The 17,009-nt window shown below is 31.4% G+C and overlaps 2 protein-coding genes across 2 annotated transcripts in view; both read left to right on the plus strand.

Moving 5' to 3' along the window:
* The window catches only part of LOC142329733 (cadherin-related family member 1-like), a 56,108-nt gene extending 53,140 nt beyond the window's left edge, over nucleotides 1-2,968 (plus strand). Inside the window, exon 9 of the mRNA XM_075374466.1 lies at nucleotides 2,804-2,968. The gene's annotated coding sequence lies outside the window, so the exon portion shown is untranslated. The remainder of the gene's footprint in view (nucleotides 1-2,803) is intronic.
* The window catches only part of LOC142330404 (protein argonaute-2-like), a 59,574-nt gene that overhangs the window by 1,521 nt on the left and 41,044 nt on the right, over nucleotides 1-17,009 (plus strand). The window contains exons 2-5 of the mRNA XM_075375627.1: nucleotides 3,001-3,009; nucleotides 11,291-11,427; nucleotides 13,583-13,789; nucleotides 15,473-15,552. Coding sequence (XP_075231742.1) covers nucleotides 3,001-3,009; nucleotides 11,291-11,427; nucleotides 13,583-13,789; nucleotides 15,473-15,552 — 433 coding nt within the window. The remainder of the gene's footprint in view (nucleotides 1-3,000; nucleotides 3,010-11,290; nucleotides 11,428-13,582; nucleotides 13,790-15,472; nucleotides 15,553-17,009) is intronic.

Here is a 17,009-nt window from a genome sequence, read left to right on the forward strand (position 1 = left end):
TATTTGTACTTTATTTAATAAGTTTTTAAATGTTGCTTTTGAATATTGTAAAAATAATTAACCCTATTTAATATGAAGTGTATTTAAGTCACTTTTGTTAGTGTGAACCTCGTTAACAGAAAAAGAGTAGTTTTTTGTTTTTAAGTTAAAAAAGTTATTTTAGACCCAGATCTAAAACAAAAAGAAACCCTGAACTTTAATAATAGTTAAGGTCAGAACTTCTTTTTAACCTTAAGAAGGTTAGGTCCTGAGTTAGATTTAAACTGCTCTGATCACAGGCAGTACTCTTGTGGTAGATTGATCATCCACTTTCTCTCATCTTTTTCGTTTGGAAGTGTCGTATTAGTTTGAATCAGTTGCATTGATTGCATTTGTGGCACCATGATGTTTGGCACTTTCTGGTACTTGGCAGGGCAGTTGTTTATTGGGGCTTAAATTTGGTTTTATTTTTTCATTAAATCAATTGATTTGAAAATAGTTTAATTCAGGATAACATTTGTATGTGTGTATATGTAGATAAAATTTCTTTTATCACAGAAACTTTCATTAATAGGCCAGTTGTAATAGAAAATAACAGTGGAAAATGCCTAAAGTTAGAGATTATGTTGAAGAGTAGCTCATGAATTTAAATTTTAAAGAAATAAAAAATTATCCTGAATGTTTAATACTTTTTTTCTTTTTCCCCTTATGTATGCTTTAAAATATGTTCACCGCATGGAGTGGACGTTTATTGAACATCCCAAAGAAAGCAATTGTGATTTATTCTTCAAGCATTGGGTATTTAAAAAAGGACGCAATCCTGCTGTTTGATGACATGAATTTATTATAAAAATATTAATGTTAATAAAATACGTATACAACAGTAGTCAAATTACCTTTAATAACTTTATTATAGATTATCAAAATGATTTCCTGTGATCTAGATGCAGGTTTGTACACGTTTCATAACATTTGCAGCCACTTTTCGTAATGTTTGCTCAGTAATGTTTGAAATCTCATTTTCAGTGTTAGCCTTCAATTCATCAAGTATATGAGGGTTGTTTTTAAAAACTACACTTTTTAAATACTCCCAAAGTAAAAGTCTGCCGCTGGTGTAAGATATGGGGATCTTGGAGGCCACAACCCTTTTGATATCAAACAATGGCCAAAACATTCTCGTTACATATCCACGTTTCATTAGCAGTATGACACGTTGCATTATCCTGTTGGAACCAACATTCTAATTCATGTAAGTCTAACATGGCAATAAACTGTTTGATTATGTTGCGATAAATCGCAGTATCTACAGATTTGTCAAAAATAAACACTCTATTACATTATGCTGGGAAATCGTACACCAAACATCAATTTTACGTGCTTGTAATGGTTGTTCATGAAACACATGAGGATTTTCAGCACTCCATACTCAGCAGCTTTGGCTGTTAATGTAGCCATCCAAGTGAAACCACGCCTTGTTGCTGAAATAAACATCCAAAATTTCAATACCATTGTCATCAGTAAAAATATGAAACCAATGACAAACATTACTGTAAACATTTTCCGTGGTGTATTTCTTTCAGTTCTTGAATGACACTGATGTAATAAGCATGCAATTGTAATTTTTTAGTAGTCCTGAAAGCTGTAGTTAATGAAAGCCCAGCCTGTGAAGATAACTTTCTGAGCTGGGTGAGAGAGTCAAAGTTCTTTCACATCCTCCAGAACTTCTACTGTTAATGATGGTCGACCTGTGTTTTTCCAATGATGTACTGATAGTCTCACGAACTTTATTAATCAAACGTGATATTGTTGACTTATTAAGAACTGAAGAATTGGGAAATTTTATCCAAAAATCATCTTTCACTTGTTTATAAGATTAATATGCACAATAAGTATCAATAATAAACACATGTTCTTCCTTGGAAAACGACATAGTTAAAACAATAGAGATGGATTTATACTGGTATAGCACTAGTGCATAAGAAGGACATTTCAATTGTTCCAAGCTGTTAACCTAGAGTACAATGTTACCTACTGACATGTTGAGAGAAATAAAATTTACCTATATGTGTCTTCTACCATCTTAATCTTTGGGTTGCATCCATTTTTAAACCCTTGTTACTTTACATATGTCATAACCCTAAGAAAGGGAAGCTGGAAGTAATAATATAGAGCAATAAATTATGCATCCCTTTCTGATATTCATTTTGTATTCTTATTATATACATATACTCAATAGGAGGAGTTATAAAACTTTTATAAAATGTAAAATTTTGTAAAAATTTTAAAATTTTTGTAAAATTTTGAGCATTAAATAACGATAAAAGAATAAGGGTAAAAACATAAGGAATTGTGTAAATAGCTTCTTTATTCTATTTATGCAAGCAGGAGGTGTTAATAACACCCTTTTTATCCTATAAGGTGATTACTTCAATGTTATTGTGATTATGATTTAATTATTTTCACAATTCCCTCATAATATTTGATGGGGAGGAGTTTCTAGATTAATACAAAACTATTTAAATAATGTAAAAGATAGAAAGAATTAAAATATATTTTGTAATTTATTGAAAAAAAAAATTGAATTGATGAATTCCTTTTTCATTGAAATTGATTGGTATAATGTGTTTGGGTTATAAGTGTATTTAAATATATTTTTATTGATGATAGATAAATAAAATTATAAAATGCCAAACTCATTCAAGAAATTGAATCCATGATTATGAAGCATGCTGACTGCTGTGTTGTAGAATATATTAAAATAGAATCAGTGTTTTTAAATATACTATTATTAAGATTTCATAAATTAATTTCCTTATTTACTTAGAGCAAATCATAAGGAAAAATTGAACACCTACCAGAATCATCCGCAATCATTTTTATCCTCGACTTCATTGAACAATAACCGGCTGCTGTCCTCTTCAACATTGCCACCATTAACCGATCAGCAAAGACCCCGGCAGTTGGCTGCAGTTAGTCGTAAATTGAGTCATGATAACTGTTCTTCTTCTGTTAAATCTGATTCATCCAAAGGTAATTATTATTTCAACCATCTGCTATATATGTATATTTTTACACACACACACACACACACACTCACTCACTTGTGTGAGTGTGTCCATGCACACAGAGTGTGTCAGGAAGTTTCTGAACACTCTTCCATGCTTTATTGGTGTTTCCTGTTATCAGAATAATGAAAAGAGTTTCTATATATATATATATATATATATATGAGGGTTATTTTTTTTCAAGGTCCGATTGGTCGCAAAATAAAAACCCACGCAAAAATTGGATGAACCTTTGCGCAGTGTCTCTAGTACAGCCTTCAATCACGCTGCGTCACTTCGTTTTGTTCTGAACACGTAGCTAGCACGTAAACATATCTACAACAATAGCATCTCCTGCCAAGTGTGAAGTGTGTGTGGTAATTCAATTTCTTCAGGCTGAGGGGTGTAATGCAGCTGAAATTCATAGACGAATAAGTAATGTGGACGGTGAAACTTCAATGAGTGACAGCAAAGTGCGACAATAGTGCAGGAACTTTAAAGCTGGACGTGTAGATGTTCATGATGCAGGCAGTCAGGGAAGGAAGCGAGTGTCAACCGATGATCTCGTTGAGCGAGTGGATGAGGCAATTCGAGAAAATCGTCGGTTCACAATTTCTGTTTTGAGTGATTCGTTTCCAGAAATTTCAAGGTCAGCTCTTTACACCATTGTGAGTGAGAGACTTCAGTACCGCAAACTGTGTGCAAGATGGGTTCCCAAGATGCTGTCCGACCATCACAAAACAATGAGAATGGACACTTCCCTAACGTTTCTCCAGTGCTACCACAACGAAGGAGAAGATTTTTTGAACAAAATTGTCACAGGGGACGAGACATGGCTCCATTTAGAAACTGAAGAAACAAAAGAACAATCCAAACAGTGGATGCATTCTCATTCTTCCAGTAAACCAAAGAAGTTTAAGCGAACCTTCTTCAACAGAAAGTGTATGGCTACTGTGTTCTGGGACTGGAATGGAGTTCTCTTGGTGGAATTCAAGGAATGTGGCACAACCATCACTGCAACCTCATTCATACTGCGTGACTCTTCAATGTCTATGAAGAGCAATTCAGAATAAGCGGAAAAGAATGTTGTCATCAGGCATTGTCTTTCTCCATGACAATGCTCGGCTGCACACTGCAGCTGTAACAAAGAAACTCCTACAGCGTTTTCGTTGGGAAGTGTTTGATCACCCACCATACAGCCTGGACTTGGTTCCATCCGATTTTCACCTCTTTGCTCACATGAAACACTGGCTAGGAGGACAACATTTTGGCACAGACATTGAGCTGCAGACCAGTGTAGAAACATGGCTGAAGCACAGGCGGCTCTGCTCTATGACGAGGGTATTGGAAAGTTGTTACCACCTATGACAAATGTCTAAATCGGAGTGGCGACTATGTAGAGAAATAGCGTAACTATGTAAGTACTTGTTAAAAATAAATAATTTGTTATTTTCACTGTAGTTTTAATTTTGTGACCGATCGGACCTTGAAAAAAAAATAACCCTCGTAGATCTGGTCCAAAAAACGCTTTGTTTTGTTATAACTAGCATAAATATTTCACCCAGATTTCTGCTGTTAAGGCAAATACTGCTAAAACTCTATAACACAACCCAAATTATTGAACAAAAATTTGTTGTTTTGTATGTAGTCTTATATGAAAAAATAAAAAAATGAGTGAAACTGTATTTCCAGCAGTTCCAAAAAAATTGTTTAAATATGCAAAAAAAGAATTGGAGTCAAAAAATATACAGTTTTAGGTTTGCTCTAAATTTACATTGTTAATTTGCCAGTAATCAAATGAGTCAGAATGTTAGAGAATTTAACTCTGAGAAAATTGATATAATTAAAGTTAAAAAAATTAATTAAAATCATTTTTATTGAAAAACTAAGAACAATAAAATTCTGAAAATCTTTCCTTACAGGTGATAAATTGAAAAAATTAGGCCTACTCTCTTATTAATTTTATAACAGAATTATATCATTATTTAATTTTATTAATAATAAAATTATTATTATTGAATTATTAATTCAATTTACACAGAGATAAAATTATGTAATTTTATCACTGTCCAGATATTCACCTCCAGTGTTATGTACATTTCATGGTGACAATTTATGAATGCAACTAACTGCCTTCTCCAGCATAATTAGGATGTTTAATTTCTTGGACAGCAAACATGATTCTTAATCAAAGTTTTCATCATTGTTGTATTTGTGTAAATACACTAATACTTTCTGTTTTTCCATATAAATAAATTCAAAATTTAAATCTATTTGATTCAAAAGTTGTATGAGGATTGCCATCATTTCATATATGATTGTTTCTTGAATTATTAATACCATTACATGTAAGTGTTGTGTTAGTTTGTCAGTGAAGAGTATTTGCATGGCTAATGCTACTCCATTGGGAGTAATTGATTCTATGATTCACCCATATTCTTACAGATATTGTAAACGGTGAAGATGAGAACATTATCAAAGTAATGTTCTCCACATGCTCATATTCATCAAGTTATCATTATATACTTAATCATCATATATCATCTTCATATTAGTTAATCAATCATTATACACTTAATCAAGGACTTGGATGTACATCTCTTATTTTCATGACTATTATTTTCCTGTTTTAAATTTTCTATAATGACCTTCTTTCTCTCAGTTATCTATGAGTATTTATAAAAATCTGTTTTGTTTTGAATAGTTCAGTTTGGAAGTTTCCAACAGTATTCTTGAACAGCTTCTTTGCCATTATCATTGTAGTATTCTTAGATAAATGTATATTCTTGTATATTCTTCATATGGGAATTTAAATTGATTTTTCCATGTTATTCTTCCAAATCACTAATAGTAATTTCAAAAATAAAAAAAATTATATTGTATGTACGATAACGATAAAAACAGTAGTTTCGTAAGCTTAGTTGATTGATGCACTGTAGTTCATTAGAACTAGTTTTATCATTAGACTTATCATTTATCACTAGATCACTAGTAGTTTATTAACATTTGTTTTTGCTTGTCTCTGGGTATGTTTTGGTGTTGGTTAGCGATTTTAGAAGGGAATATGTAGGATGGCTAGGGGAATGAACTTTTACGGGGTGGAAGAGCATTCAATTTTCAATCACTTTGCATCGTTAGACTATGTTGAGGATGACTATGTTTATTTTGAGTGGAATTTATAAAAAAGAATTAATGATTGTGACCACATTTATATAGAAAAGATCACAAGATCTTTCAAAACTTTCTATGAGATGTTTATATCATATATATATAAAAGTGTGTGTGTATATATATATATATATATATGATATAAAAGTAAATTTAATTTGATCAACCTTCAAACAGTGTATGAGGATGACACGATTATAAAAGCTGCAACAGATGGCAGCACTTCTTCAGACATTGTTAATGTATAATTCACTATATTTCAACTCTGTTTAGTAATGTAACAGTGGCTAACTAGACCACTATATTTTTTTGTATTTAAACAATTTATTATTCCTTTATTTATTGTTCATATTTATCTTTATGTAATTTTTCATTTTTAATGTTTAATTTTAAATAAAAGATTTTTTTTCAAGTATATAATATATAAAAGAATAATGTTCAATTATAACTAAATTTTATTCTTTTATAAAAAATAATTTTTTTTAATTATTTTGTAATATTTATGTATAATATATAATTTGATGTGAATAATTTGAAAAAATGTAATGCAACTGATGATGTGAGAAATTCGTGAAAACGTTTTTGCATGTATAATGGAATAAGGTAAACTTCATCCTACTTCATTTATTTTTCTGTACTTAGATAGATCAAATAAATGTAATTTTGTATATTAGTACAGAGGAATATGATTCTTGAAAGAATAGACATTAGAAAAGTAATGTATATACATACATGAAAAGTGTATTGGACATTAATGTTTTACTTACCAACTTCCAGCAAAGTCCATTGATCAGTTTGTTACATATCTGTAAATTAAAAGCAGAAATGGTTAAAGATATTAGTGATTTGTTTATTGAAGATTTTGTTATGTAGGAAATAAAGAACCACTCACATGTTAAATAATGTTACATGAAGATACCCTAAGTTTTGGTCAGGCTTTAGATGTATGTCGTGCTTCTGAAATCGGTATCTGATAAAACTAAGAAAATAATGCTTCACTTCATACGGAATGAAAATTTTCATCTAAACAAGGGTGCATACCCTTCAGAAATATGGAGAGAGTGCACATTATGACAATCGAAGATTTTCAAGATTTGAAATGAAGTATATTATGATGCATGTGGTTCCAATCACAATAATAGTTTCCAGTATTTGGTTTCTTTTAAATATAAAAGAAATCATAATGTTAAAATGTACAGTGCCAGTAACAAACTTTAGTTAATTTTGTTAGTGAATTTGATGATTGTAGTTGTAAAACAAATAATTTATTTTTGTGCATAATGTTTATTGCAAATAAACCGCTGATGAGAAAACTACAGTTAGTAATTTACATTGCAAGCAGAATGGTGCATTGGAACCCGCACTTAAAAATAAGTGCGGGTTTTGAATTAGAAGCAGGGGTCAAATGCATAAATGCATCTCCACACATTTATTTGAAAATTTAGGATTTCATAGGAAAATTTTAGAACTAGTAACAGTTAATGTGTATGCATTTAATGGCCAAAAATTAAAAACTTAGACAAATTTTATTTATTCTGCCCATATTGTAACTGTAATTGTAAGCTTTATTTTTATATTGTTAATTTCCTTTGCGTGTCATTTTTATGTTTATCTATTCTTAAAAAACCACTTGATGAATTACCGATGAGATTGCAAAGAATATTATTATGAGTACAAAAACGTATTATCATTTAGTTCCTAAAAACCTGGCAAAGATTTATATACATCGCATACAGTGCTCTGTTCTTGTAACTCAAATATGTAATTAGCTTAATATGGTTGTGGATTTTAGTAACTTACCTCTTAAATAAAAGATTACAAACAGATATTACATTGCAGGTCAAAACTATAAAAGATTCTACATTATTAAAAATGTTAAAAATAAGTGATTTATTGTAAGATCGGTGTATTCTAAGTTTATTGAGCATTTTTTATGACTTAAATAACATTTTTAAAAATAGCTTTCTAAAATGGGTTCCACTGTTAAGCAAATAAGTCTTTATGTTGCTTGAGAGAGTCCATATCCTTTCTTAGCATTTCTGATGCGATAAGTTGGATTAGTGTGAAAGATTCTTTTAACTCGTCTATGTTATGAGGTCAGTTTCAATGCTTTAAGTATCCTCATAAGTAATTGCATGGTTATAAATAAGAAAAGCACGAAGGCTTTGGCCTTCACCATTATGATAGGCGACACATTCTGGACAGTATTCTGTTCGATCATCAAACAGTCTATATTACGAGTCATGACATGTGAGATATCACACCATCTTGTTAACTATAATGAGCACAAGTCAACATGGGTGCTGTCTTAGTATCAGGAAGAGAAAAAAATCATCCAGCATAGCTGTATAATGTTCAAATAGTATAGTCAACTGCTCTTCCATTGCCTTGCAAAAGGTACCCTCTGAAAATCCAAAATAAACTCACTCCATATAAACCTGTACCTGTTAACTTCCACCAAATTGTTATTTTCTTGTCATGCACCACCGAATTGCTATTTTCTTGTTATGCAAAGGAGATTGATATAATAGAGATTTTCTTTGCTATTTATTTGAAATTCTGTTTATCAGTACATCCTTAGATGAAAATGGGGCTTATCTTATACTTCTAAATTGAATAATTGTATAATTACGGTTATGCATTATTAATCTCTAAGAGCTTTGTACAAAATTCCATTCACTGATGTGTGCCTCTACATTCTGTTCACTCAAGGCACAGCAATTCTTGAACCAATGAGTTTTAAACAGGTGAAAATGTAAATCTATGTGTAACATTCTTCTAACACTCCTATCTGCCTCAAGTATCGATACAGAATGTTAACAAAACATCTTGAACTGTGCTGTAGCGTGGTCACTGAATAAACCAACAATGCAAATACTGTGCTGTTCACTGGCATATAATTCAACACCAGTTTTAAATCGTCCAGTCAATTCTACCATACCCTTTATTAAAAATGGATGCCCAGCACCAAATCCTTATAATCGGATTCAATCTTCATTTTTCTTATCTGAAATAAATTAGATATTGGTAATATGAACATTTTTGGAATTTTAAAAATGATCTTAATATTTTAAATATTTTTTTTAAGGATAAAACTGTAGCAGTCATTCATTAACACGGTATCTCATTTATTCAGTCTATACAATGTTTTGTATTTTAAAGTATAATTTAATATGCTTGAACCCTAAACACATTTAATTTGTACTTAGAAAAAGTAAAATTTTCAGGTAGTAGATTTTATCTCATCATTTGCTGATGTAAAATACTGAAGAGAGAAAAAAAGTTAAAAAACATGTAAGGGTCATCCATTAAGTAAGGAGCATTTAGCTATAAACTAATCAAAATATTTGTTATGTAATACAATAGGTAAATCTTTTTTCTACTGTAGCTAAATTTAATCTGTTATTGTCAGTAGCTTTTTTAATACCATTAATGTAGAAATCCACCTGCTAGGCAGCCATGCAACAGCAGATTAAATTGAAATCGCTGGTTTCCGATTAGAAATTTATGAGTATTTCCTGACTAAACTTTATAAGCAGCACTCAGGTTGTTGCACCTAAGGGTAAGCATTACTGTAGCAGTATGCTAGTATGTAGCCAATTAAGTAATGCTGTGGATTTAATGTAGTTCCTTTTTTGACATCAGCAAATAAGATGTGTTTCTAGCTTCAAAAAAGCTTGGTATTACTTATTTGTACTTTTCTTCACGTTTGGTATTTGATAGAACTTTCTATTTTTACTTGCTTTTCTAACTCACAATGTTTTTCTTTCATGTTTCTCCTTAAATCTTGCATCCTTAATATAACATACTTCCTGACATTGCATATTGGTGAAATTTCACATCATTGATGAAATTTGTGATAATAAAGTAAATGAAATATAAACTTCACTATTTTGTTATTTTATGTAGTAAATGCTTGATTGCAAATCTGTTTGATATTTTATAGATATACTAGCAGAGTGTATATATATATATATAAAGGAGCGAGAGAGTTTAAATGAACACAATTGAAAATTTGATAAAAAAAATTAAAAAAACTGAATATTATGAAACTTCACAAATTTTACCTTTTGCTTATTTTCCTTCCTCTTTCCAACTTCTCTCTTTCACCCTTCTCCCTCAACCCTCTCCCAGTTTCCTGTTTACCCTTTCCCTTTTCTCTTTCCACCTTTCCCCTTGTCCCTGTTTTACCTTTTGCCCGAACGTAAATCGGTCCATTAGTTTTTTGGTCTTTAGCGAACACACATACAAACATGTCTTTTGTACATATATATATATATATATATAATAAAAAAAGTCTGTTTGTATATTTGTTTGTTTCGTAAATATTTAGACACCGGCCCCAGCTAGCGGGTATAATTCTTGCAAAAATATTTTTTTTACATAACTAATGTTCATATTCTGAATATGAACCAAATCGGTCAATTAATATAATTTTTCTAAATATCTCAACCCCAGTGCCATCTAGCGGTTTCATTTTTTGCAGAAATAATTCCTTCCATGTAAGTAACACGTATTGTGAATATGAGGCAAATCGGACTATAAGTACAATTTTTCTAAATATCTCGACGCCAGTGCCACTTAGCGGGTCCAAACATATTCAGAAACTTTCTCTGGCATGCGTCCAACCATTCCACAAAGTTTCATTGCTATCGGATGAATGGTTTAGGAAGGCATAAGAGACATACAGACAGACAGACAAACATTCATTTTTATATATGTAGATTATAAATTTCAGTAATGATGTTATCTTTTGAAATCAAAATTAACCTACTAATTAAACTCATGCAAAATATATGATAATAATTTGATTAAAATATGACTAAAAAGTATAAATCAATTTTTAAAAATTTTTGTAATATTTTTATAGTTTTGAGGAAGATGTTATAGCATATTTATAGTCTAGGGAATTGGCTGAGATTAAGACAAAATAGAGAAACCAACTGACTGTATTTTTGGCAGAAGGTCACCTGCATTATTGCTACATACAAACATTATCTATTTTGGATAATTATTTCCTGATAATGTCAGTTGAAATATTAACTAATAAATATTTGATGCTTTATTGTATATAAAATAAAAAAAAATTTTTCTTGTAGATTTGTTGCTGTTGGGCGTTCATTTTTTACTCCACCTCAGCAAGAACAAATTGTTGATCTTGGAGATGGTTTAGAACTACGGTATGGTTTCTACCAAAGTGCGATTCTTGGCTGGAAGCCATTTCTTAATGTTGATGGTAAGGATAAAGTTTTAGTTCATATAAAAAAATTTCAGCCAGGAATATGTTCAACAGGCTTTGTTATTATGCGATGTTTACAATCCTCTGCAGTTTTCTTGTTATCCGTTCTCAACACCTTGCTGTGAAACCTGGTATTCGACGGGTTTTTGGGACTGACATTCCCGGAAGGGGTCACAGTTGAGGCTTTCGCAGATGACTGTTTCCTGTTAGTTTGTAGTAACTCTCGACTGCAGCTAGACGACAGAGCGCAGTTGGCTTTGTTAGCTGCAGAGGGCTGGATGGACATTCAAAATTTAAGGACTTCTGTGCCCAAAATGAAGTTTATGTTTCTCAAGGGTGCAGACAAATTATACAGTTGTAACCCCTGTATTAAGTATAAAGGCTGTGTAATCAGCTGAGTTCGAGTTCATAAGTACCTAGGTGTTTTGTTTGATGAGAAGTTGCTGTTTAGCAGCCACATTAGGCAAGTTACAGCGGACGTCATCTCTGTATGCACAAGCTTAGGAGGATTGCTCGAAAGGATTACTGGCTGTTGTTTGTACATTGTTTACCTAGGTGTCTTTGAAAGTTTGACTTCACATGCGGCATCTGTTCGGGTGCATAGGTTCGAAAGAAATCTAGCACTGATTTAAAATTTAAGGAGTGCTCAGCGCAGAGTGTTAATTGTATGCACTGGTGTTTTTAAAACAGGCCTTCTATGAGGCAACCACTGTACTGGGAAAAGCTCTCCTAATCGATTTAGTGGTGAAAGTTCATTGTCAGACCGTGTGGGAGTTCCTTGATGAGGTTGCTTTGTTCAACTGACATCAGCAGTTTACCTAAGGGAAAAGACTCCTTCCACGCTGCTATAGGAAGCTAATCGAGAGATATGGCTGGCTACCAGCCAGATTAAGGCTCCAAGTGCTTTAATGGTGAACAGATATGCTGGCATTCAGCAGCCTAGAATTCGCTGTGGCTCCAAGTGCTTTAATGGTGAACAGATATGCTGGCATTCAGCGGCCTAGAATTCGCTGTGGCTCCAAGTGCTTTAATGGTGAACAGATATGCTGGCATTCAGCGGCCTAGAATTCGCTGTGGCAGCGAATTGCTGTCTTTGACGAGATAAATTAATTATTGATACTCATATATGTTTCAGTAATTGACGGGATACGCCTACCCATTTTAGTGATATATGACAAGTGGGTGGCGGGACTTGCAAGCAAGTGCTTTATGGTACCACGCTTATTCCACTCACACTTTTAGGTTAGCACTGACATTCGGTCTTATGCTTTAGGGTGACCGAATGGGGTGGTGGTGGGAGAAATGCCAAGCAAACCAATGTAATGTTTTGTACAGGAAAAGTCTTTTCCTGTACGTTTTCTGTAACGTACAGGAAAAGGATTTTTTTCTTCAAAAAAATTACTTTTTTCTCATGAAATATAAAATAGTAGACAGTTTTTCCTTATTTAAAAATTTTAAAAAATGTTAATAGATTTTTTAACTAAGCTCTGGATTTCAGAGCTTAGTTAGCTTTCTTCCTTTCCTAAAAAGGAAAGAAAAATCTTGGAAAGTGATTGATTTTTGGGTGTTCTTTCTTTTTGAAGGAAACTAAAAAAAGTAAAAAAAAATTTAAAAAAAAAGTTTTAAGAAAATAATTTCTCTAGAACTTCTGTTTCAAGTAATTTTTTCTTATAACATTTTTTCATGAAAGACTACCTTAAGAAATCCTTTTTTACTTAAGGAGGATGTAAAAAAAAACTCAGTATGTTAAAAGAATTATTATAATGAATAATATTTATTTTTAATTCTCTCCTAATTCACTAGACTGAAGACAAATCCTATTTTGTAGAATGTTGTGGACAGCATTCTATTTTCTAATCAGTGGCTCCTATTTATTATATTTTTCTATATTTACTTTTACATACGCTAGGTTTTATTTAAAAAATGACTAAGTGAGCTGATATTGTATGGGAAACTTAGTTCCATAAACATTTGTAAAAATTCAAAACAACATAGGATCTTTATCCCTTGTAACACATTGAAGGACTTATATTCATTGCTGCTGCAGGAACAGGTAAATATTATTCAGTAATATTTATTTACAGACTCATTCATGTTTACTAAGCATTGTTAGCATCGGCATGCAGTAACAAACAACTTCTTTTTTTTTCAGTCGCCCACAAAGGTTTTCCGAAACCAGAAAATCTAATAAAAGTAATTAGGGATCAAAATGCAACTATTGGTGATAGAGTATTTGATAAAGAGTTAGATAATTGGCAAAAGGAGAGTTTACAAAAGTATATTGGTGGTCTGAAAGTGGAGTATGAAATACCAAACCAACCTGATTCTAAAAGAACTTACAAAGTTAATAGAGTGTTGGGTAGTAGTATCAATCAGAGGGAATTATCTTTGTTTTTTTTTGTTTACTGTAGTAATAAATTCTTCATCTGTACTGACCTTTGTTTTGCTGTCACTTTTTTATTTTCTTTCTAATTAATGTCTGTTAATGCCTTGTTGTTGTATACCTTTCCTTTCTTTTGCCTAATGATAAAGATGTCTAATAATGTTGTATGTAAATCAGGATCAGTTTACTTTAATAATTGAATATAAATAATATACATATTTAATAAGTATTGATGAATATCTGCAATATTTTAAATGAAGTTGTAGATCTTTAATGAAAGTATTCCAAAATTGGTCCTACAAAGTACAGTCCTTAAGGATTCATAAGGTATTTCTCTGCTGGTTGAAATCTCCTTTTAAACTCAGGTCTTGACTTTCAGTTCTATACATTAACGTAGGTATAGTCTTTATAAAATTTTATTCCGTGATCAATCCCTTTGCACTTATTTTTGCACATAGATATTCTTAAGCCACACATAGATTACAAGGTAAAAAGCTTATTTTGAATTCATGGCTGCAGTGAAAAGTAACATTTCTACCTGTTTAACCTAAATCTAGAGACTTGCTCGACAGGGTGATTAAATTTTACTGTTTTTTTTAGTTTTTCTTTGTTTCTTTAGATGCTATTTTCTGACAGCCATAATTTTTTATTAACTTTTTTATTTTCAAAGTACGTTTCTGTACAATTAAACTTAGTAAATTAAACCATCCTCTGCAAATAATTTTTAGAATCTTTTTATGACTATTGTCCTTCAAGATATTGTAAAAAATTAATCCCTTAAGTTACTACTTTCTGTTTCCTTACCGCTCCAATAAATATTAAATAAGTGTGGTAAACTATAGCCTACTTAAATCCTAATTAATTAATTGATTAAAATTAGCTATTGAAAAAATGATTATTCACAGATTAAGCGTAACAATTTTATTTCAAATACCGGTAAAACTATATTTTGCCTTCAGGTAGTTGTAAATTTACTATCTTAACAAACGACTAACAAGCAGTACAGATTATCTTTATTTGTCTGTATCTGATTAAGATAAATGTTAGATCTAGTTTCTTTATTAATTTAATTTCAACAAATTTGAAGTGTTCTTATTAAGCACAAATTCTTCCATTTTGCAGTCTGCCTTTCTGCTAATCCATGAAAAATCTAGTTATTAAAAGTAATCACCAACAATATACATTAAATAATATTTTAACGTACAGTGAAATATATCTTCCAATAGCTAACCGATTTGGAAAGTGACTGTAGAATAAAGTTTTAAATGACTGTAAATATCAATCACCCCTGTATATACAGCAAATGACACTATCTATCAGAGTAAAGGGTCACATTTTGCCTCAAACACCAGTTAAGTGTTGATATTTTTAATAAGACTGTCTCCTCTTAGATTTTCTTTGGAGGGGATTTCTTAAAATGGTTATGGTTATTAATATGATGATTTATTAATTTTTATTTTTACTTGTTTACTTTTTCTATCTTAGATTTGATTTGGTTGAAAAAGTCGGAGATGCTCAAAGAACTAAGAATATTAGTGTCGGACAGTATCTTCATCAGTATAAAAACTTCAGACTTAGATATCCAAATATGCCTTGTTTACATGTCAGACCATCACAAAGAAACATATTTGTTCCATATTAGTTTTAAAGATATCTGATGTAAAACACAAAAATTGGGGATAAAAAATAACGCGTTTTTGGGTTTAATGGAAGAAAACTTTGTTAAGTGTTTAATTAAGGTATATATTTTTTTCAATTAGAAATGTAGAAAAATTAATTTTGAAAAGATCCACACACACACACACACACATATGTGTGTGTGCACATGCACGCATGCATGCACACGATCTTTAATCTTTGAGATTAGATAAAGCAAAAATTTGAAATTAATTGAATGTATACCACCAGATGGTATTTTTTACATCTTACAGACCTTATTTCTTACGCAGTGAGCATTTGATAAAAGGACTTAAAATGACACTATCAGTTTTTTAAAATCTCTGTTGAAATTAGAGGTAATAAAGAGGAGGAAATAATTAAAAAATATAATATTTCTTAAAACACAAATGTTCAGTTTTTTTATTTTTATTTATTTACCATTTTGGATGTATAAAGTATAATATATAATGAAGTATAAAGACTAGATTATTTAAAAATTTAATTTTTATCATTGGAAATGAATAACTTCTTATAGTATTGAATCCAGAGGTCATTATTCTATGCGAGATGTGGCTATTAAATAATGAGACTAATGGTGTAATAAAATATTTTATTTTAAATTTATTCATGTTTAGTTATTATCTCCTTCAATCTACACCCTCTTCTCTATCCCTAAAACGTTTAGTGTGTATTTTCTGTTGTTTGAAACAGTGCTGGAAGGCTTCTGTGAACTCTTTCATGACACGTGCCTATTTTTCTTTCACAGCTTCAACAATTTGAAATGCTCCTTTTAATGTAGACTTGACCTTGGGGAACAGATTAAAGTCACATGGTGTCAGGTGAAGCGAATAAGGTGGAGGATCTAACACTGGTATGTTATACTTGGCTAGAAAGATCTTGACAGACAATGCAGTGTAAGCTGGTGCGTTGTCCTGGTGAAGACTTGTTCTTCCGCAATTCGGATAGTTTTTTCTTATTTTTTTCACGGAGCTGAGCAAGGACGTTGAATAAAGACAAGAATAGTTAACAGACGGTCAGATCGGATAAGAACCAATTTTTTCAATATTTCTATCCATTTTTGAGTTGGAAGGGAGACAAAGTTTTATATGACATTTTACGACACTTATTTGCTCTAATAAAACACTTATGTTATCCAAACAAAGACCATGACCAGACTAATATGTCTACAGAAACTGGAGTGGCAACAATCGTAAGAGAAGGCTTTATACTAAACAATTGTCGGTCTTATGAATTTGGTGCATGCGCAATTCTTCTGTAGCAGCATTAGTCTTGTTATTTAATAGCTACACCTCGTATACATTTAACATAAATAAAATAGCAATATGATGGTGTATTAAAAAAAAATCAAGCTTCTGTAATAGATCCCAACTGATACATAGAGAGTTTTTCAACAATTGAAATGTAGCAATCGACAACTTTCAGGAACAGTGGTCTTTATTGCATCTTTCCCATTGTTCATTTAGAGCTAACAACAGTTTGAGAAAACTTGTATACTACTGTTGGTTTTTTAATTAAG

This window comes from Lycorma delicatula, chromosome 9 (genome assembly GCF_047948215.1).
Source record: "Lycorma delicatula isolate Av1 chromosome 9, ASM4794821v1, whole genome shotgun sequence".
Lineage (NCBI taxonomy): Eukaryota > Metazoa > Arthropoda > Insecta > Hemiptera > Fulgoridae > Lycorma > Lycorma delicatula.